We start from the raw sequence: 23302 nt of genomic DNA, 5'->3' as shown, positions 1-23302 counted from the left end.
TTGATATTTTTAAAATCTCAGATGGCACCTGACAAAGCTTTGCAGTGCTCTGTGTATAAGTCACCCTTATCTGAGGTGCTTTTTGGTTAAGATCTCAAAAATTTTCTCTTTTTTTCCTCTCTTTTCTACTGGAGTGAACCTGAAAGTACCCTGTGTTACGTTAAAGTTATTGGCAAATGTGTCCTTATTGTGAGAATAAGGAAGAACGTGCACTGACTTTTGGAGGAATGCCCACCTCATTCAGTGGCACTGTTTGCCAATGCATAATAAAAAATAAGATAGAAAGGCTCCTACAAAGAGGAAGACAACACAACTATATGTATTCACTTGCTTTCTCATTTGCTTATTTACTTGACATGTTTTCAATAAGTGCAGAGAAGAAAAGGCAGAGGGTGCTGTGCAAACAAATGGACAGGAGAGGGGGTCCTTTATGAGAAGGGTTCTTTAAGAAAGTAATTTTTAAGCTGGGACCTACTAAATTTCTAAGCTGAATTCCTACTGACTAGTAGAAATTCCTACTGACAAGTCAGTAGGAATTAAAGAGCAAAAGAGTTGAAGAGATTGTCACAGTGAAGTTGAAAATAGCCAGGTATGTTGGAGAACCTGAAGTCTAGACAACATGGCACAGCAGTAGGGGGAGAATGGCAGGAGATGGAGGCAGCTTCATCTAGAAATGCTTATGTTTAATTTTTAAAAGATGTGTCTTGGTCTCTCGATTGGCAAATAGCTGTGGAAAGTGAAATAGTTTGTTTTGAAGAGTTAATATGGTTGAAACAGCATCATTTTGTAAAGTTATATCTAAATCTTAATAGAGATGTAAAGAAAGATTAGAGATTTAAGATGTAATGCAGATCATGCCATGTGGTCAGTGGCTTTTATAAACATTTTTACTCAAGTTATGAGTGTTATATCTGGACATTTATTTAAAAGATTCTCTCTATATGTGTGTATATATATGTGTGTATATGTGTGTGTGTATATATATATATGGATAGTCTTTTGGGTTTTTTGGCATTAATTCTTGAAGCTCAGTTTATTTAGCATCCCCATATGTTTAGGAACCTTTTATAGCTTATCTTACTTGAGAATATAACAATATATTTAAATTAGAACCCTCCTTCAGAATCCTGAGTTTACTTTGGAAGGTGTATCTTTTTTTCTTTCCTCTCCTTTCCCTTTCTTAGCTTATCTTTTAGATAGAGTTACAGAAAGTGGTAGGAGCAGTTGTCTCTCCTAAATGTGGTGCTGTGTTACCACCTCCTGTGCAGGCAGAGCCCTGTGCATTCCAAAGATGTCCTGGGAATGGAAACTAGACAAAGAGAGAGGAAGATTGGCTTGGCTAAGCTACATGGACATTCAGTTTGTGGAAGGATAAACTAGATATAAAGAATAAGAAGTGACAAATGGTTTTTCACTTGACTCACTTAAACTTAAATCCAAACCTGACCCTTATTAAAGTGATCTGGCTGCTTTTTATTTGGGTAAATATATAATCTTTGATATGCTCTCTTAATGCTGCCTTTGTGCTAACCTGAACTTGGAGATCCTTATGATTGTCACTGAAGATACATGATATGGAGATGAAAGTTACCTTTTTAATTCCAGTCCGTAGTAAGCACATTGTTAAATGCTTGAAGGGGAATGCAAATCAGAAAGGCTAGATGTCTTTCGGTAAACTTACCATACTTTTCTGATATTTAGCTTATGTAGAATATAATTAAGGTAAACCAAATAACCAAGCTTGTAAAGGTGCTGTCGTGTAGATAAGCAGCAACATGGAGCCAGGGGCCTTTTAACACCTCAGTTCTGCCACGAAAGAGCTGTGCCACTTTAGACTGAAAACACACAAGCTTTCTGAGCTGTTTCCTCATCTATGAAATGGAGATAATGCCTACTTTATTAGGGGCATTTGTGAAGATCACATGTGAAAGTGCTCCACACATATGTGTGGTCCCTAACCTTCAGATGAGTTTAATTAAGTAATCGTTGATCATACATATATTATGTGCAGGGTTATGCTGGGCAAGACAGTCCTAGCTAATGCCTTTAAGCAGTTCACAGTTCAGTAGCTGTGCGACCTGAATCCTTTGTAGCTGCCTCATGTGTTGTTTGAGAAGCATTAGCAGTGCCATTTCTGCATCATGCTTCAATTCAGTGGCCAGACCAGGCAGGGGTCATTCACAGGGTCCTGCCTCAGACAGAGGACGACGGGACAGGAAGCAGACTGTCTTGCCACCTTACTGGATGACATGTGATCACGCAACATGAGAATCATCTGGTTTGGCTGCTGTGCAAGTTGATGAAGTGGGGGGTCAGTCCGCCAGAGCAGGATAGGTGGAAGAGAGCCTCCGTGATCACATGAGTGATGCTGGAAATGCAGCAGAGTTGACATGCAGAGATTGCTTGATGAAACTGTGATGAAGCCTGAACACAGAGACCAGTGGTATGTAGCGAGGTGAAATTTACCAAGTGGGTAATACTTGGTATTGGTTTTGTATTATTCATTATGCATTATGTATATAAAAGGAGATAGTATTTTTATTCACTGACATGGGTTTTGATTACATTTGCATCGCACTAGGTTCTTTGATTAACTACTATTGTAGTTTTGTTCACACAATTCTTTTTACTCTTCTATTTTTTTTCTCATTTCTGTGGCCTTTTCTTACCTTTCCTTAATCTTGTCTGGTCTTTTCTGAACTCTGTGAACTGCTTCATACCCAGAACTCATCCACCCAACTGCTGAGTATAAAATAAGTTGGCCTTTCCTCATCTTTCTTTCATCCCTCTAAAATGACACTTTATTACTATGCAGTAAACATGTTTTAATAAATGTTTCCCTAATTCCAAACATAATATACATTTTGCTGGGATTTTAGAAGTGGTAGACAAGTAAAAAGAAGAAAATTAAAATTACCCCAATGCTTCACACCTAGAGCTTTAATGTATCTGCTATCTCCTAAAAAATTATTTAGGAAATGTTTGGGTTTTCAGTGCAACTCACATATATTTGTTAGGTGTAGAAGATCAGCACCACATTTATTTATGATCTATGATAATTTGGGACTAGTTTTCTTCAAGAATTTTAATGACTTTTTTTTTTTAACCTCTATCTGGCATAAGATGACTGTGTTTACTAACATTGATTCATTTTTGAGCCAAAAGAAGAAGCAACAAAGCATAAATTAGGAGAGAAAAGAACTCTTTTGTTTAGTAATTCCTGATACATTTTAGATGCTCATCAAATAGTTAATTTTCTTTTTGTTGCTTCTTACTTTTCCCTCCATTTATTTTTTATACTCCTTATAGCTCACACGTTTAGCTAAGGAGTGGCATCCCACTGGGTCTCCTTGGGGTGCCTTATATAGCTCATGTTAGAATTTGAGTATGGTCTCTGAGAAGACATGCTTTATCTAAATTGAAGGCTCCTGATCTGGGGGTTATTTATATTTTCTAAAATTATATGCTAAAGTATATTTTATATGTTTGTTTTTCTGGGAAGATTATCAGCCTATGAGTTTTATCAGATTTTTAAATGATTCTGTGACCAGAAAAAAGATTCAGGATCTGAATCTAAGATCTGCTTGTGGCCTAGCCCTTGAATTCTTGTCAACTCTGGGCAAGGTACGTAACCTCTCTGGAAAGAGGAGTCACTTGTGAGTAAAGTACATGGAAATTATAAAAAATTTAAAGACAATTATGAAAATTGGGTTTAGTGGTTAGGAAAAAAGTCAAGGGACAGTATATTTCTAGTCTGAACCATATCAACTATTGTTGTATTCTGAGGCTAACTATGAGCTATGGAATGCTGAAGACAAAATACTGCTTTAAACTCTTGTATGATAGATTTGGTAGACTATATGATAGATTTGGTAGACATTTCCTAATAGGAATTTCAAACATTAGAATGAGTTTGTGTAATATTCTTCTCATAAATTGGGTAAGATTTTTATTTGAATTAAGTACTTTAGAAGTGATCTGATTTGAATTTAAAACAATTTTCATTACCTGTGAAATATTCCATATGCTCAGAGTCTAAGAAATCCTAATAGGCAGTTAAAAGTGTAAAATGTCTTCCCTTCTTCCTGTCTGTGTCTCCTCCCCTCTCCATGCTTTCTTCCTGCAAATAATTTGTGTGTTTGCTGTGAAGTGTGTACTTACCTTAAGCTAGTGTTTTCAGACCCTCTTCTTAGCCTGTGACATACTGGTGGGAAGTCTTCTATCTTGACCTTTTTTTTCCCTCTCTAGCTCTGACCATTTTTCATCCCATCCTCTGACTTGCACTCATTGTCTGCATGTTGGTTAACTGTCTATGGAACGCTATGATTAGTACACATATACAGATTTAATGCACCCAACTTTCATGATTTCTTTTTCACTTAGTTGCTCTTTTATTAAAAACTCTTTGAAACAAATATACAAACCCACAATGTAATGTATACCTGAATACCAGTTTTCCCAAGGTAATCCAATGTATAGGATGCTGTAGGTGAGTCCAAGGACGTAACTGGGGAAGAACTCAAGTGAAGTGAGCAGATCCTTTAGACTGGGGGGGTGGGGATGGGTAGGTGTAATGATTTTAGAAAGTAAAGTATAGAAGGTTGAACTAAATGGTCTCTCAAGGATCTTTCTGGCTCTCATATTCTGAGACCTAAAAAACATTGCTTAGACAGAGATCACTGAGAACAAAAGGCTTCTCTTCATAATGGAGCTTGTTGTGATTCTCACTCAGGAAGCTTGGCAGAGGGGCCCATCATAAGACTGTCACTAGTCAATTAAAGTCAATGTCAATTAGAGAATATTAATTAAAATTGTAGATTCCCTAAGGAAAAAAAACATTGATTCTCTGTCTCTATATATAGATTAGAAACATTGACTCTTTATTTCTGTATATAGATAAATAGAAATATCGTTCTTTTCCCAACCAAAAGAAAGACAATAACTAAATATTTCTGAATACATCTAACAATAGGAATCTAGTGCTTTTAGGTTCTCTGACTTCTTTTCAGCACCTCAGTACTACTAAACAGAACTTTTTCTTCTTTTTTTATTCTTGTTTCACAGTTTTCCTGGCCCAGAATCCTGTCTCCATGAGTCTCTTAGCTATCTATGAACATAATTATCCCCCAGGGCTATAGCACCTCAGCCCTCATCAGAATAAAGATATCAAATGATCAAAAATGAATATAAATAAAAAGTATTATTTCTGCCCTCAGTGCTTCTGATTATTGCGTGTTTATCATGTAATTGCTGACTTCTGTATTGACTTTAGTCATCATGATTTCACATCCTATTTTCAGAGAGAGACAATCCATTGAAGTCCAGAATATCAGAGATAGAATGGACCTTGAAGAACATATACTGCAGTGGTCGTCAAATTTTAGCATGCATAAGAATTACTTGGGTGCTTAGGATACATAGTGTTGACTTTTACCTCTGAGATTCTGATTTGAGTATCTGCAGTAGGGTCCTTGAATCAGCATTTTAAGCGGGTACGACGGATAATCCTGATGCATGTGGTTCAGGGACCACATTCTATAGTTCACCAGAGCCCAGAGATTTCCACTATGGCTCACCTAAAGTAGGCAATGTAGGCTTCTAATTGTCCAATCATCTGTGTCAGCAAAGTGGCCAGGTGTACTACTCTTTGGCAACTGCTTTTGTAAAGACTACCAGAGACCTCCTGGTAGCCAAATCTAGTGTTATTGGCTTGCAAGCTTCATAATAAACTGACTTACACCTACAAATGGATTTTTATAGCTTCTTATACCTATGATTACCATTTTCCTCCCTATTTCTCCCTTGTCTAGGTGCTTGTCTCGCCCTTCCAGTTATTCCTTCTTATTCTCTTTCTCCAGTTCCCCTTCCTCTGCCTACCACTCATTTGTAGGTATACCCACAAAATTCTAGCTTTTATTTTTGTCTTTTACTTGGATGATCTCTTGTTCAGTTTCACTACCTTGATGGCCCAGTTTTTTGTGATTTCCAGATCTTGCTCTTTACCTTTATTTATGGTTACATACTGGTTGTTTTCACCTGTCTGTCCCTCAGAACCTTCAAACTCAGTGTCTAAAATGGAACTGAAAGTCATTTTCATCCAAATACTTCCTCCACCTGTATTTTCCATTTTAGTAAATGGTCCCACCAGTGACCTCTCCAGAGTGCTTGACAACCAGAGTAGATTATTTTTTAAGACTCACCTTTCCTATATGACAAAATTATTTTCACTACTAATAATGAAATGAAACAAATAATGGCCAAAAAATTTTTTTTATTGAAATCTGCGTATAATCATATCAGCATCAAAGTATTACAGTACAAAAAGGAAATTTTGTAAATTATAGTCATGTAATTATAATAATATAATCATTGACAAAAGGAAGGGGAGAACTTGTGAAGAAACTTCCAAAAGAGTGAACTCTGCAAATTTCAGAAAATAATTTGCAGGTAGAAGAACAAAATGGAAATATCTCAAATTGTGTTTCTTTCTTTCATGGTTTGTTTGGAATCTAATCTTTAAGCACAGGAATATGTAACTGGAGACATATATGGGTCAGAGACAGAAACTGCACCTGAAATGAGCTCCAGTTCTTTCCAACAAACATGTATCAGAGTCCAGGCCGTAAAATTACCTATTATCTGTAAATCCCATATAATTAGTGTTCCTTCTGAAATAACTTTCATGGGGCATACCACATTTATTAAAGTATATGAAATGAGAATGTGTCAGTTCAACATTTACACATATATTACGTAGCTATTACTAAAACTTAACGGTAACCATGGCAATTATTGGGTACATAGACCAACACATTTTAACAGGGAGTAATTTATTAATGACATTATTTACAATTGCTATTTTGTAGTGACCACAAGAAGCAAACTGACTTTTAGTGAGCTATACTATTATTTTTTAATTGATTGCAAACGGTGCACCCCATTATTGTCTGAACTCACTCCCATACCCTTAGTATCCACTGGATCTCGCCACTGGATCCTGCCATTTACACACTCACCTTAGGCCAAGAATTGTAGGATCATTAAAAAAAATTCCTTTTCTACTGTGTTTTTAGAGTTTATTTTTCTATGCAATCTCATTGTGTGGTTATTCATTTATTTTGAGACTTTTCTCAAAATAACTTATAATAGTGAATAAGTGGTTAACTTATTCATTGTGTGGTTAATTCATTTATTTTGAGACTTTTCTTTTTGTTAATGTGAACATTTTAAACAAATTTTCCTTTGCCACTGTAAAAAATAGCTTTTTCGAGGTATAATTTTTATACAGGAAAATTGCCCGTGTGTGTGTTGTACAGTGCCCTGAGTTTTAAGGAATGAGTATGGTGGGGATGTATGAAAGAGCTGTGAACTTGCAGAAACCTAGTTCTGGAGCAGAGCAGGCTCTGTGCAGGGACTTTGTGAGCAGAGTCCACTGTCTACGACCACAGTGCAGGTGCCAGCAAGTTTCTTCAAAAAAGCCTAGGACCAGCCACATCTCAGCAGGAACTGGCCCCAGGAAGAGGGTCACTTTGTAGCTGACAACAGCAATGATGCCTAGGGACATCAGCTGGACCAAAGCCCTCCCCCTCACCAGAAGGCTCTTGTGAGCCTCTTTACAGATTGTCTTTTAATCTTCCTGGGTGGGAGTGCAGCTCTAAGAGACTGTCTTGAAGTCCCTGAGTCATCCAAAGGGGATCATTTAAACCAGCTGTTTTGGCAGGTCAGATTTCAAATAAATGAATGTTTAAACCAAAGGATTGTCTAAGCTGGAAAAGCTTGAAATATTGTTGATTAGCAAGTCTGTTTTCCTACTAGCCACTAGGATGGGGTTCCTAAGGATGATTAAATCAACTATATAAATGAAAGAAGCTGCGTTTTCTTTACACAGTTGAATGTTTCGAAAGTAAATTTGTAATATGTTACCACAAAAATTAACCCTTGCCAAAAAATAGATTTGTAGCCTTACTATGTGGTTATAAAAGTAATATAATAAATGCATGAGAAAAGATTAGGTGTATATATACACCAACGGTCTTCATCTCTGAGTAGTGATATTTATAAGTTTTTTGTTGTTGTTGTTGTTGTTGTTTTCCCCTTAAATTGTCTGAAATAAATTGTATATGTTGTAGCTAGGAGAAACAAATACTATTAAAGAAGAATAAACTGGCAAAATAGTAATTTTTTATTAGATATATTTGCATTATTAATACCTGTATAGGATACATTTTATACATATGTATATGATAAAATACATTTTATAGAATTTTATATCCTGCATTTTCATCATCTAATATTATAACATGATCAGTTTTCCTTTTCCCTAAGTAGTTTACAAAAGCAGTTAGAAAAGTTGCCGTATGATAGTTTTTTGATGAACAGTTTCTCTGTTGCTGGACATCTAGGTAATTTTTTAAATTTCACCATCTTAAGTAATGCTGTACTACACACATTTCTTTGTAAATCTTGGCATATTTGATTGTTTTCTTGGTATATATTCCTTGAAATGGAATTACTGGGCTGGATAGTAGGACCATTTTCAAAGTTCTAGATATTAAACAGTTTTAATTTCAGTGGTCGTTTGAGAGCCTTAATTTTAAGGACTGAGCCACATTATTACCTGGGTGTATCACCTTTTTGTTCGACAGATTTGTTACTTCTTTTTTTTTTTTTTTTTGAGATGGAGTCTTGCTCTGTCACCCAGGCCGGAGTGCAGTGGTGTGATCTTGGCTCACTGAGAGCTCTGTCTCCCGGGTTCACACCATTCTCCTGCCTCAGCCTCCCAAGTAGCTGGGGCTACAGGCACTCACCACCATGCCCGGCTAATTTTTTGTATTTTTTAGTAGAGGAGGAGTTTCACCGTGTTAGCCAGGATGGTCTCGATCTCCTGACCTTGTGATCCGCCCACCTCAGCCTCCCAAAGCGCTGGGATTACAGGCGTGGGCCACTGCACCCATCCCACATTTGTTATTTCTTACTTACAACAGCAGGAGCAGTAATTAAACACACATGTTTACACATACACAGCTATTCTCTCTAATCAAGACTTCCTCAGGCCATGCTCCCCTAAAAATTTAGGATACCTATTATCTGTTTTCTTTGGGGAAAGCCACTTACTATTCATAGTAGTTGCTCTCCTTTTGTGAATTCAACAGTCACAACTGGCTAAGAATGGCTTTGGTAGTCCTTTGGTGGGGTCACGTTATCCGTGAATATTATTACTTACCTATTATTCCATCATGAATAACCCTTGACATATCTCTCTGTAACGCATTTATTGCAGTTTCCTTTGTCTGGAGTATGGTACCACTTCCTTGCTGTTTAATTATTCTCCCTGTTTTTCCATCTCTCACTACTCAAACTGTCCACAGTCTTTCCCTTTTGAGCCAAGCCATGTCTATCTCTTCCTTTTCTGACATCCAGTAGCATATGTAATCTCAATCAGGAATCTTACTTAGAAGCTTGTATCTTCTCTAAGCAGAGAGTTGAGGCCCACAATTCATGGCAGGGAGCATCATAATGGATTCTCTGTCTAAAGAAAACTCCTACACACATTGCAGAATGGGTTTTCTATTTGTACTCCTTACCTAATCCGTGCAGCACCTCTAAAGTGCAGCTTTAACATCTAATATGGCGTGTCCAACTTTATGAGCAAAACAGCCTTTTCTCCCCTACACGTATTTTGTAGGTGTCTCTCCAGTCCATAGAATTCAGCAAAAGTAGAATTTCTGCCAGAAGGAAATAGGGGGAGTCTGCACTTGGAATTTATGAAATGAAATGATGACTTCTATTAATGTTGAGAATCTCATTTGCTGCTTTTGTGTTCTCCACAATGCCTAACTCAATGCTAAGGGCAAAACTCGCCCTTAATAAATAGCTGTTCTCTGTTTGTCTATACTTCTGTTTCATCATATTATTATAATAATGCCTTTGGTGATAATTAAGTGTTGAAGAATATCTATTATAAAACACACTTATTAATCCTTAATGTCACAGACTGACCTTGTCATTATATCAGTTTTTACTCACTGCAAGTGAATCTATCTTTCTTCATTTTTGAATTCATTCCAGTGGCAGAAACAAACATAACTATAAAATGTTTATATTTCTTGAAGTTGTAGTGAATGTGCATGCATCCTTTGTAATAATTCTTTTTATCTTACTGCTTATAACATTTTCTTGTTTTTTTTTTTTCCAATGACTAGGGAAAGTTGGAGACTAATGAAATGCATGGCTGTAAGATTCCTGGCCGTAGTCCTCATATAAGCATCTCTGAATACAATGTGATAAGGAAAGGGAAAAATTAACAAATTTAGTTACAAAATATGTCTATGTTCCTCCTCCTTTTCACTTTAAAGCATAAATGGTGGTCAGAGTAACGGTAATAACAATGGTTTCTGGATTCCAGTTTGTTGGCAACATTTGTCAACTTTCATGTAATTAATTCTTTTGTTATGGAAAGACAGTCATGGTGTTCATCATTGGCAAAGCTAATTGTGAAATTTATTTAACCTTTCTTTTAGTCGACTTTGAATTTTTTCCTACCTCCTCTGAAATACTATACAGATATTTGGGGCAGTATCTGCAATTCTGAGAAATAGAAGAAAAAAAGGTGATTTTTAAGTGATTCTAGAATAAGCAGTGTTAAGCTTAAGACTTCTTTTTCTTCTGAACTTCGACTCTTGTATTTTAGCACCTTTGATTTTAGGAGGAGGGCTTTTCAGCTATTGTAAAACTAACTTATTTTGCTAATGTCTTCCTAGTCAAATTGGAAATATGTAATAAGCTTAGTAGCCCAGAGAAAGTAAGAAAGATAGAAGTTTGTGGGTTGATGTCCTTTTTGGAGGCAAAGAAGGGAATGCTAGTTACTTTTCCCTTGGTCAAGTTGGTAACAAAACCACGTGTTCCTATATTTAGCCAATTGACAGAGCACTTTCTGCTTAAGACTCTGCTGGCAGTTAACTGCTCTTTCAAAATAGGAATTACTTTCTACTTTACCTCAAAACAGAGGTAAAGTGGGGACTAGTAATTGCATTGAAAAATTATGTTTAAAATATGTTGCTTGTGAAATAAATGATGATTGGAGAAAATAAGCTAGACTACAAGGAATGGAGAGTGTGATGGTTAAGAGGATGCATGTGGGACCAGATTTCTTATATTCAAAATTTGATTCTGATAAGAGAATACTATTAACAACTCTATGTCAACAAATTTGTTAACTTAGGTGAAATGGACCAATTCCTTAAAAGACACAATTTGCCAGAACTTGTACGAGAAGAAATAATTTAAACAAGCCTATGTCTGTTAAAGATATTGAATTAATAATTAACTCTGGTTACTTTTATGTGTAAACTTGAGTGGGCTGTGGGTACCTAGATTAAACATTTTTTTCTGAATGTTTCTATGGGGTCTTTCTAGCTGAGATTAGCATTTGAGTAGTTGGACTAAGTAAAGTAGATTGTCCTCCCCAGTGTGAGTAGATATCGTCTAGTCAGTTGAGAGCCTGAATAGAACAAAAAATGAAAGAAGGAGGAATTCACCTTTTTTTCCTGCCTTACTGTCTGAGTTGACAGGTCTCATCTCATCTTCTGCCCTTGGACAGGGATTTGCATAATCAGGTCCACTGGTTCTTAGACCCTCAGACTTGGACTGATTATACCCAAGCTTTCCTGGGGCTCTTGCTTGTAGATGGAAAATCATGGGACTTCTCAGCCTCTCTAATCTAGTGAGCCAATTCCTCATAATAACCCCCCTCTCCCCCGCACAACACACTCACAGAGACATACCTTGTTTTATTGTGCTCCAGTGTATTATGCTTCACAGATACTACATTTTTCACACATTGAAGGTTTAAGGCAGCCCTGCATCTAGCAGGTCTATCAGTACTGTTTTCCCAACAACACATGCTAACTTTGTGTTTCTTTGTCACATTTTGGTAATTTTCACAATATCTCAAACTTTTTCATTATTACTCTATCATGATTTGTGATCAGTGATCTCTTTTTTCTTAACTCTGCAGCTTTGCAGTGATTAACGATCTTTGATATTACTGTTGTAATTATTTCGGGATGCCACAAACTAGCCATACAAGATGGCAAACTCAGTAAATACTGTGTGTTCCGACTGTTCCACTGATCAGCTGTTTGCCTGTCTTTCTCTCCTCTGTTCTCCCTGTTCCCTGAGACAAAACAATATGGAAATTAGGCCAGTTGCTAACTCTATAATAACCTCAAAGTATTCAAGTGAAAAGGAAGAGCTACACGTCTCTTGCTTTAAATCAAAAGCTAGACATGATTAAGCTTAGTAAGGAAGGCATGTTGAAAGCCTAGATAGGCCAAAAGCTAAGCCTCTTGGTATTAAACACCCAAATTGTGAATGAAAAGGAAAAGTTTTTGAAGGAAATCAAAAGTGATACTCCAGTGAACACACAACTTAGAGTGAAACAGCCTTATGGCTGATATGGAGAAAGTTTTGCTGGTCTGGATAGACCACAGCATTAAACCTGGTCTGGATAGCCACAACATTAAACCAAAACCTAATCTAGAACAATGCCCTATCTTTTTTCAGTTATATGAAGACTGAGAGGGGTGAGGAAGGCACAGAAAAAAGTTTGAAGCTAGTTCATGAAGTTTCGGGAAGGAAGTAGTCTTCATAACATGAAAGTACCAGGTAAAGCAGCAAGTGCTGATTTAGAAGCTGCAGCAGGTTATGCAGAAGATCTAGCTAAGATCATTGAAGAAGATGCCTACACTAAACAACAGATTTTCAGCGGAGATGAGAAACAGCCTTCTGTTGGAAGAAAATGCCATCTAGGACTTTCATAGCTAGAGAAGTCAGTGACTGGATCCAAAGGTTCAAAGGACAGGCTGACTCTCTTGTTAGGAGCTAATGCAGCTGGTGACTTTAAGTGGAAACCAGCACCCATTTACCATCCTGAAAATCCTTGAGCCCTTAAGAATTACACTAAATCTCCTCTACCTGTGCTCTGTAAATGGCATAACAAAGCCTGGGTGATAGCACATCTGTTTATAGCAGGGTTTACTGAAAATTTAAAGCCACCTGTTGAGACCTACTGTTCGGGAAAAAAAGATTCTTTTCAAAATATTAGGGCTCATTGACATTGCATTTAGCCACCCGAGAGTGCTGATGGAGACGTACAAGGAGATTAATGTTGTTTTCATGACAGCTAGTGAAACTGTATCCCCATCTCTCACCTTATAAAAAAATCAACTCAAGATGGATCAAAGACTTTAAGACCTGAAACCATAAAAATTATAGAAGATAACCTTCACAGCTTAGCTACTACTTATGAGTGAGAACACATATTTGGTTTTCCATTCCTGAGTTACTTCACTTAGAATAATGGTCTACAGTTCCATCTGGGTTGCTGTGAATGCCATTATTTCATTCCTTTATATGGCTGAGTAGTATTCCATGGTGTGTGTGTGTATATATATATGTATATACCATAATTTCTTTATCCACTCGTTGATTGATGGGCATTTGGGCTGGTTCCATATTTTTGCAATTGCAAATTGTGCTGCTATAAACATGCATGTGAAAGTATCTTTTTCATATAATGACTTTGGGTAGATACCCAGTAGTGGAATTGCTGAATCAAACGGTAGTTCTACTTTTATTAATAGTTCTTTAGGGAATCTCCACACTGTTTTCCATAGTGGTTGTACTAGTTTACGTTCCCACCAGCAGTGTAAAATTGTTCCCTTTCTACTTCATCCACTCCAATATCTATTATTATTTTTTATTATGGCCATTCTTGCAGGAGTAAGGTGGTATTGCATTGTGGTTTTGAAGTGATTTCACCATTTGATAGCATTTACCCATATTTATTCATTCTGTGATCTATCAATCAAGGAATAACTTCAACTGTCAAGTCTTCTTGTTTAAGAAATATATTTCGTAAGTATTGAAGGAAATTAAAAATGCTACTCCAGTGAACACACAACTTACCCTTTTCATTCACAATTTGGCTGTTTGATGCATTTTATCACTACCATGGATAGTGATTCTTCTAATGGATCTGGGCAAAGTCCATTGAACACCTTTTGGAAAGGGTTTACAATTACAGATGCCATTATGAACATTTGTGTCATGGGAGGAAGTCAAAATATTAACAGGAATTTGTGAGAAGTTGATTCCAACCCTGGTGCATGACTTTGAGAGGTTCAAGACTTTAGAAGAGGAAGTCACTGCAGATGTGTCGGAAATAGCAAAATAGCTAGAATTAGAAATTCATATGGACCCTCCCCAAAAAGCCTTCATAGCCAAACAAGACTAAGTAAAAAGAACAAATCTGGAAGCTTCACATTACTTGACTTCAAACTACACTAGAAGGCCATAGTCACCAAAACAGCTTGGTTCTGGCATAAAAATAGGCACATGGACCAATGGAACAGAATAGAGAACCCAGAAATAAAGCCAAATACTTACAGCCAACTGATCTTCGACAAAGCAAATGAAAAGGTAAAGTGAGGAAAGAACACCCTATTCAACAAAGGTGCTGGGATAATTGGCAAGGTACATGCAATAGAAGAATGAAATGGAGTCATCTCTCACCTTATACAAAAATCAACTCAAGATATATCAAGTACTTAAATCTAAGACCTGAAACCATAAAAGTTTAGAAGATAACATTGGAATAACCTTTCTAGACATTGGCTTAGGGAAGGACCTCATTACCAAGAACCCAAAAGCAACTGCAACAAAAACAAAGATAAATAGATGGGACTTAATTAAACTAAAAAGCTTATGTACGGCAAAAGAAGCAATCGGCAGAGTGAACTGACAACCCACAGAGTGGGAAAAAATCTTCACAGTCTATACATCTGACAAAGGACTAATATCCAGAATCTACAAGGAACTCAAACAAATTAGCAAGAAAAAAACTATCCAACCAAAAAGTGGGCTAAGGACATGAGACAGTTCTCAAGAGAAGACATACAAGTGGGCAATACACATATGAAAAAATGCTCAACGTCACTAACGATCAGGAAAATACAAATCAATACCACAATGCGATATCACCTTACTTCTGCAAGAATGGCCATAATAAAAAATAAAAATAAAAAAATACTAGATGTTGGCATGGATGAGGTAGAAAGGGAACAATTTAACACCACTGGTGGGAATGTAAACTAGTACAACTACTGTGAAAAACAGTGTGGAGATTCCTTAAATAAATGTTAATAAAAGTAGAACTACCATTTGATCCAGTAATACCACTATTGGGTATCTACCCAGAGGAAAAGAAGTCATTATACGAAAAAGATACTTTCACATGTGTGTTTATAGCGGCGCCATTTGCAATTGCAAAAATAAGGAACTAGCCCAAATGCCCATCAATCAACAAGTGGATAAAGAAATTGTGGTATATATTCATGTATACCATGAAATAATAGCCATAAAAAGGGTTGAAATAATGGCATTTGCAGCAACCTGGATGGAATTGGAGACCATTATTCTGAGTGAAGTAACTCAGGAATGGAAAACCAAACATCCTGTGTTCTCACTCACAGGCGGGAGCTAAGCTGTGACAGTTCAAAGGCATAAGAATAATACAAGGGACTTTGGGAACGCGGGGAAAGATTGGAAGGGGGGTGTGGGATAAAAGACTACATATTGGTTACAGTGTATACTGCTCAGGTGATGGGTGCACCAATATCTCACAAATCACCACTAAAGAACTTATCCATGTAACCAAACACCACCTGTTCCCCAAAAACCTGTGGAAATAAAAATAAAAATGAAAAAATAATTTTAAGATCTCAGGAAAAATAACAACATAAAAACGGGAGTTTTCCAAATAAAGTGATTTCACCATTTGATCAGTGCATTCAAAACTTTATTATTATAATTCCTTTAAGTGCTTGTGTTTTATGAGTCATATTTCAGTTATAAGATCCAGTTTTTACTTCTCATTTTTGCATATCTACAAGTTTTCTGAAAAAATCATGGGAAATTCCAGTAATATTTATACCCTAGTTTGACAAATGCTCAATCATCTTTATTATATTAAAAGCTTATTCTGTCTTTTAAAAAATGGAACCTGAAGATGTGATTGAATTGTTGCAATCTCATGATAAAACTTTAAGAAACGAGACGTTGCTTCTTATGGATGAGCAAAGAAAATGGTTTCTTGAGATGGAATCTACTCCTGGTGAAGATGTGAACAATGTTGAAGTGACAACAGAGGATTTAGAATGTCGTATAAACTTAGATGATAATAGCAGGATTTGAGAGGATTGACTCCAATTTTGAAAGAATTTCTGCTGTAGGTAAATGCTATCAAACAGCATTGCCTGCTACAGAGAAATCTTTAATGAAAGGAGTGTCAAAGTAGCAAATTTCGTTGTTGCCTTATTACCACAGCCAGGCAAGCTGTCGGTAACCATTAACCTGATCATTCAGCAGCCGTCTATTAGCAAAAAGATGACGACTCACTGAAGGCTCAGGTGATCGTTAGCATTTTTAGCCATGAAGTATTTTTTACTTTAAGATATGTACTTTTTTACATAATGCTACTGCATACTTAGTAGACTACAGTATAGTGTAAATACAACTTATATGCACTGGGAAATCAAAAAATGTGTGTAACTTGCTTTATTGAGATTTTTACTTTATTTTAGTGGTCTGGAACAAAATCTCTAATATCTCTGAGGTATGTCTCATACAGTATGCCTGTATGTATACATATAAGTATGCCTGTATGTATACATACAGTATGCCTGTATGTATATAGCCAAGCCCTCCATATTTGAGGGTTATACATCCATGGATTCAACCAAACACAGACTGAAAGTATTTTGGGGAAAAAAATTTAAAAAAACCAACAATAAAAAATACAAATAGAAACACGATACTATATTTACCTAGCATTTACATTATGTTAGGTATTGTATGTAATCGAGATAAAGTATTTGAGAGAATATTTGTAGGTTACATGCAAATACTGTACCATCTTATATAAGAGACTTGAGCATTTGGGATTTTGGTGTCTGGGGGGTGTCCTGGAACCAATCTCAATGGATACTGATGGGTTGAACTAATACAGGCAAAGAACTTAGAATGGTTCCTAACACATAGTTAATAACCAATAAAGGGATAGATATTATTAGTCTACTATTATTTTTAAAAGAAATATCACTTGAAGCTTTCTTGATGTTTTGTGAAAAAGAATCTGAAAAATAATACTACCACATTTTGTAGGATAGAAAAATCAAATGCTTATGTGTGTGTGTAGTTGTATCTGTGTGATGGAGAATTAGAAAATGTTAAGATGCAGTGGCCAACTGGGGAGTAGCCTGTCTATAAGTTTCAATTTAGATTAAAAGCTGAAATACTCTAATCACCAAACCATACTCATTTGTCAGCCAGCTTTGATGTATGAATCACCAGTTGCAATCCCTGATATAAGGTATACATGCATGAAACATAGCTTAGTTCTATAAAAAGACTGAGTATTTAAAGCTGTGCTATCATGCTAGCCATTAACCACATATGGACGTCTAAATTAAATTCAGTTCCGCAGTCACATTAGGTACAATTCACATGCTGAATAGACACATGTGGCTACTACTATGTTGAGTGGTGCAGATACAGGACATTTTCATCATTACAGAAAGTTCTGTTGGATAGAGCTGACCTAATGGCTTATAAACATATTCATTTATTACTGTCTACCAAGTTATCCGTTCCTTGATGAGAAATCACCAAGCCAGAGCCAGTAGACCGGTTATGCTCAGTACTGTAAGATTGGTCTTATACTGCTTAGCTGTTAATCTGCTCCCCAGCAGCGGCTTACAAGTTTGTTTTTGAGGTTCCCCCTACCCCGCAAAGCTCTTGGTTTGGTGACTATAGGCCTCTGGCATTAGTTGATTCTCCAGGTTGAGGAGAAAATTTGATAGGGGAACAAAGTAGTTTATTTTCCCCCATGAACTTCAACGGATACATTATTAATGCCTTTCCAGGCAAGAAGGGGAAAATTGATTTGGGGTATATATATGCTTGCATGTATGTATTTTTTTCACCTACTAGGAGAAATACATCAGTGAGAAAGCTTAACCTTGAATATTCTCTATAAAATATATAAAAGGCATATTACCTTAGGAATTTTTTACTGTGTCATCATACTGTTGTATCTCGTCATGGCAATCAACATTTGCTATCACTAGAATAATGCTTTATTGTTTATAATAGGAAATAGCACAATTTTAACCTTAATGGTGATTTGAAGAATTTTTACTGTGTTAGAACTTAACCGGAGAGAGCTTGATCTGGCGAGGAGTTGATATAACAGATCAGATCCCTTAGGGCTATTCAGGTTAGTGGATAGGATTGTGTCTCTTTTGCCATTCATGATGGAGCCCACGTGTTACTCCTTAAGCAGAGAAAGTATAGAGGGAACATGTATGTGCTGTGGTTTCTTTAGAAAGAGTGATAGCATCAAGTATTACATGTTTCATGGGAAGTATAAATTTATGCTTCCATTCCTGACTCAATAAATATTAGGGATAATTCTTTATATTTCCCTTTTTTATTGAGGGTTTGCATTGGTAATTATTCCTTCCCCTCTCCAGCATAACCTAATTTGTTCTAGGCCTTGGGCTTGAGGACTAAGGCCAATTTTCATTGGTAAATTAATTTCAAATATTACCCTCACATTAGAGTAAATGCATCACTTCTCCCCAAGGGAAGATACGCAGAGGCTTTTTGACCTACCTGGAACAGCTGTTTGCTTAATCCTTTCTCCTGGGGCTGTGTGTTACAGTAGAAAGAAAATGAACATCATGAGACTTGAATTTTAGTCTTGGCTTTGATAAATGTTTTGGATTACTTTATGCAAGCTACTTTATTACTCCGAGTCCTTCCTTATTTTGTGTGTAAAATGAAGGTAACAGCAGCAATGCCCACCTAATTTGCGAGAATGTTGAGAATAATACATGCAAAATTGAAACTGCTTAGAGCCCTCAGAGGAAAGATAACAGATCTCAGGTTCAGGTTTCATCACATTTCAGCTATGCATACTTCATTATTAAAGCCTCTTAGATGTTAACAATTATGGAGTCTGTTTAGATTTCAGGGGAATCTTATTATTGAAGTGTTGTTTGTGTGGTTTTTGTGTCTGTGTATGTTCATGTGTTGTATTTCTTTTCAATGATGTGAGTGGTCAGACTACCCGTAGGGTTTTTTAAGCTTCTGGGCAACTCTGAGGCAGAGTATAACCTTTTTTTTTTTTCCTCAGGTGGCTAAAGCAATCCTAGTGAGACAGTGCATGAGTAATAGTAACAGAGGAGTTAAGCAGTTGTGACTTTCTGCTCCAATAGTAGAATGGTAAAAATCTTTGTTCTCTTTTTTGGTTTCTTGGGACAGATGGTCTTGGTGGCTGTTGACATTTTCTGTGGACTCTCTGGTGCCTCTTGTGCCCTTTGTCCCCTGTGCTACCCTGGTTGAGCTGGGGGCCAAAGAGTACCCATTTTCCTATCAGTTATTTTATGAAGTTTATCAGGATATCTTTGCCTTCGTTATCATTTTATTTAAAAAATTGTGCCTTTAAATGTAATGTTTGCTTTCTTTTTTTTTTTTTTTTTGTGACGGAGTCTCGCTCTGTCACCCAGGCTGGAGTGCAGTGGCGCCATCTTGGCTCACTGCAAGCTCCACCTCCCGGGTTCACGCCATTCTCCTGCCTCAGCCTCCTGAGTAACTGGGACTACAGGCGCCCGCCACCATGCCCAGCTATTTTATTTTTTAATTTTTATTTTTGGTAGAAACGCGGTTTCACCATGTTAACCGGGATGGTCTCGATCTCCTGACCTCGTGATCTACCTGCCTCAGCCTCCCAAAGTGTTGGGATTACAGATGTAAGCCGCCGCACCCGGCCTAATGTTTGCTTTTTAAGGTTCTTTCAGTTTTCTCGTAAGGAACTAGGGATAAATTCCCAGCATTTGAGTCAGAAAACAGGATAACAAATGGCTGTATTTACTATGACATCCAACACTGATCCCCCTTGTTGACTGTTACCACCCTGTTTACCAGACCCAAAGTGTAACATGTAGACCTTTTCCCTGCTTAACTTGAGTTTCTGGTCAAGTCAAGGATTCTGTAATCTCCCATTTTGTGGGAACTTCATTTCTTGTGTTTTGGGACTTAGCATGCTGCTTTCATATCCACTGCTTTCTGAAGTCTCAAGTTTTCACGTAGACACAAGTCCCTGAGACCTGCCGTGTCCCAGCAGATTTCCTGCAGAGAAGTACTCCTCTGCCTTTTCCTCCCATGACTCTTGAATTCTTATAGTAATTTCTGAGGGTAACAGTGATAATATCTTATTTTCAGTACAAAATACATTTATTATCTGATATGTCCAAGAATCTGTGTTGCAAGAAAGACACAGTGCATTTCAGCTGTTCGGTAACATTCCTTACATTTTACATTTTGCCATTTGCAAAGCACTTTCACAGCATATTTCTATGTATATATTTACCATGGGTGTGTATATACACATTCATGGGGTAGAATTGCTGGTTCATAGAATTTGCGTATGTTTAGAAAATTGCCAAACCAGTTTTTAAAAAGTGGTTGTTCTACATCTGTGCATGTGCTTATAACCTAAATGCCAGTCAACAATAGAATGGATGATTAACTTATGGTGTATTCCTGAATCCAAGTATACTACATAGTAATAGAAATAAATGAACTGTAGCTATATTTAACAATCTGTATAAATCTTCCCAACAAAAGCTGGAGCAGAAGAAGCCAAACACACACAAAATATACAGTATGATTCTGTTTATATCAGGTTAACAATAGGCAAAACTAAAAGTATGATGTTAAAAGTCAAGATAGAAGTTACCCTGAATGGGGGAGGCTAGTGACTAAAAAGGGGCACAAAGAGGGCTTGTTTAGGAATCTGGTAGTGTTCTGTTTCTGGTTTTACACCATGTGCTGCTTACAAAGGTGTGTTCTTTATGAGAAATCATTGAGAAGTATACTTGAGGTGTGTGTTTTTTCTTTATGTCCACATGCTTCAAAACACTCACATGAAAGTGTGAATTTATAGCTAACTTTGTCTTATTTATAACAGTATTAGATTTATTTACTGTTGTAAATAAATTCTTATTTATCCATCAATTTAAGGAACATTTATTTCATTTCACTTCTTGATTATGACAAAATCATTTCTTGTTATTTGTCAGTCTTACTCTTATAATCCACATCTCAACAGCCACTTTCTTCATGAAACTTTATAATTACTGCTCTTTTGTTGATACCTAACCTGGATAACTGATTTCATCCCTAAATCCTCAGGTTGTGCATGTATATGTTTGTTGGATGTTTCTATGTTTGTTAATTAGTTGCAAGCCATTTTGCACCTAGTAATATCTTTGTCACAAAACCACAGACAACCTTGAAGAGTAATGAATTTTCTGAAGGATTAAATTGAAATGTTGTGAGGCTCCCTCTCTAGTTCTTAGGGGGTTCAGTATATCAGAGGGTGTCCACTGTGTGAAGGAAAGTTGTAGTTAGTGTCTAGGACTGCTGCTGCTTCTGGTCTCAACTGGAAGTTGTTTTAGGAGAGAAAAGAGAGTAACTTTAAAAATTATTTGGAAGGAAATTACTAATATTGTTTAAGTAGTTGTAGTACTTTAAATTCTTAACAATTTTCTCAACCCTTTAACTCAGAAGTTGGTGGAAGCAACTCCTGACCTGGTGATCCGCCCACCTCGGCCTCCCAAAGTGCTGGGATTACAGGTGTGAGCCACCGCGCCCGGCCATGTGCATTTGTTAAACAGTTAACGTTAAGCCAAAATAAAGAAACAGTGATAGCAGACTAGGGAGCATTGTGCCCAAAGAGTGGCTGTACTCTTATTGTTTTACCTGTCATAAAAATGCCTGTTAGTGGTGACCCTTTCTAGATTTTCTGGTTTTAAACTCAGGAGAATGACTAATAGGGTAAGAAGTGCTTTTCACCAGCGGTATGACATATATTGGACACAAAGTCATAATCCTGTAACGTGGCTACTATGTCAGTCTTAGTTATTCAGGAATAGTAAGAGAGGTAAAAGCTTATTCTTCTGGACTAAACATTGAGAAATCTGTTGGGCCTCAAAAGATTTCTTTTTTTCCTCTTCTTCTTCTTCTTTTTTTTTTTTTTAAAGTAAAATAGGCTCATTTTAGAGATTAAATCTGTTGTAAAGTGCTACAAATAGGTTGCAAGTATAAGTACTATAGAAAAATTACAATAATACTATGTTAGCCTAGTGTTTTAGTGGTTAGTCTTCTATAACAATATGAAATCTCGGGAGGAAGTTGTGTGATTTCTAAAAAAATCATTACTGAATTCATTTTTCAGCATTTATATGTGTGTGTGTGTGTAGCACCAGTGGTTAATAATGTATGTATATTTTTTGTCTTCCCATCTGTTTCTTGCTCCCGCAGTTCTATGGTTGCCATGGAGAAGGTTATGATAAGGAAAAGCACAATAAGGTTAAAAGTTCTTCTCTTTATCTGGGACAGAAATAACAATCTCCCACCACACCATCCTTTTGTACGCCCTCTGCCCTCATGTGATGATCTTCAATACTGCAGTGCCTGTTGCTGACGGGGAGATGGTTTGATGCTATATTTAAAAAAATTACACAGAGGAGCTAATTCTCTTCTTTTTTGCTTATTTTAAGGTTGATGACTTTCATAATTTTAGTCTAGGCACAGAACGGAAGGAGAGAATAAGCATATTAGGATGAATTGTCAACCCGGGACATTTCTGGTTTGTGTGGGTGGTTTTTTCCTTTAATTTCATTTGTGTGTTTCAAATTTTTTTTATTTTTTATTTGCTGATACGAGGTAAGAAAAGCTTAGAGAAAGGACCTGATGTGGAACAGTTGGGATTCGGTTAATCTGCTTAGAAATAACACTAATCTCTAGATCAGATGCTGTCAACAATACAGTGCCTTCTATCCCCATTATCTTCCTCTACTCTTTCCTTGCTTATTCTTCCTGCACTCTGTGGTATCATTTAGTTTTATCTTTTCATTTCTTACCAATTTTTGTTTTTAAATATTTCTTTCCTACTTTTCCTTTACATTTTACTTTTGAATTTCACCATGGCTTCATCATGGGGTTTTTGACTTTGAGGTGGCAGGGTGGAAAGCATGGATATGTAATAACTCATATGCCAAAATAAGCTTCTTCCTAATATATGCTTCAGAGTAACTTTGTGTTACTTTCAATAATCACAGTTGTAGGTCTGTGTCAAAATAAGAGTATGACCACAATTTTCTTGAGAAGTTTG

The 23302-nt window shown here is 36.7% G+C and overlaps 1 protein-coding gene across 7 annotated transcripts in view; it reads left to right on the top strand.

Annotated features, from left to right (window-relative positions):
- IGSF11 (immunoglobulin superfamily member 11) overlaps positions 1–23302 on the top strand; it is a 207567-nt gene that overhangs the window by 145455 nt on the left and 38810 nt on the right. Inside the window, exon 2 of one of the 7 annotated variants that reach the window (XM_017955178.3) lies at positions 12565–12666. The exons of 4 other annotated variants lie outside the window; for them this stretch is intronic. In XM_017955178.3, the coding sequence (XP_017810667.1) occupies positions 12621–12666 (46 nt within the window). In that variant the 5' untranslated portion in view covers positions 12565–12620. Of the gene's footprint in view, positions 1–8892; positions 12667–23302 lie in introns of those variants that run through there. 2 more of the 7 variants (XM_021934074.2, XM_017955177.3) reach the window with 2 other exon arrangements.

Source organism: Papio anubis, chromosome 2 (genome assembly GCF_008728515.1).
Source record: "Papio anubis isolate 15944 chromosome 2, Panubis1.0, whole genome shotgun sequence".
Taxonomy (NCBI): Eukaryota; Metazoa; Chordata; class Mammalia; order Primates; family Cercopithecidae; genus Papio; species Papio anubis.
The sequence above is the reverse complement of the archived record's forward strand: the minus strand, read 5'-3'. Positions and strand labels throughout refer to the sequence as shown.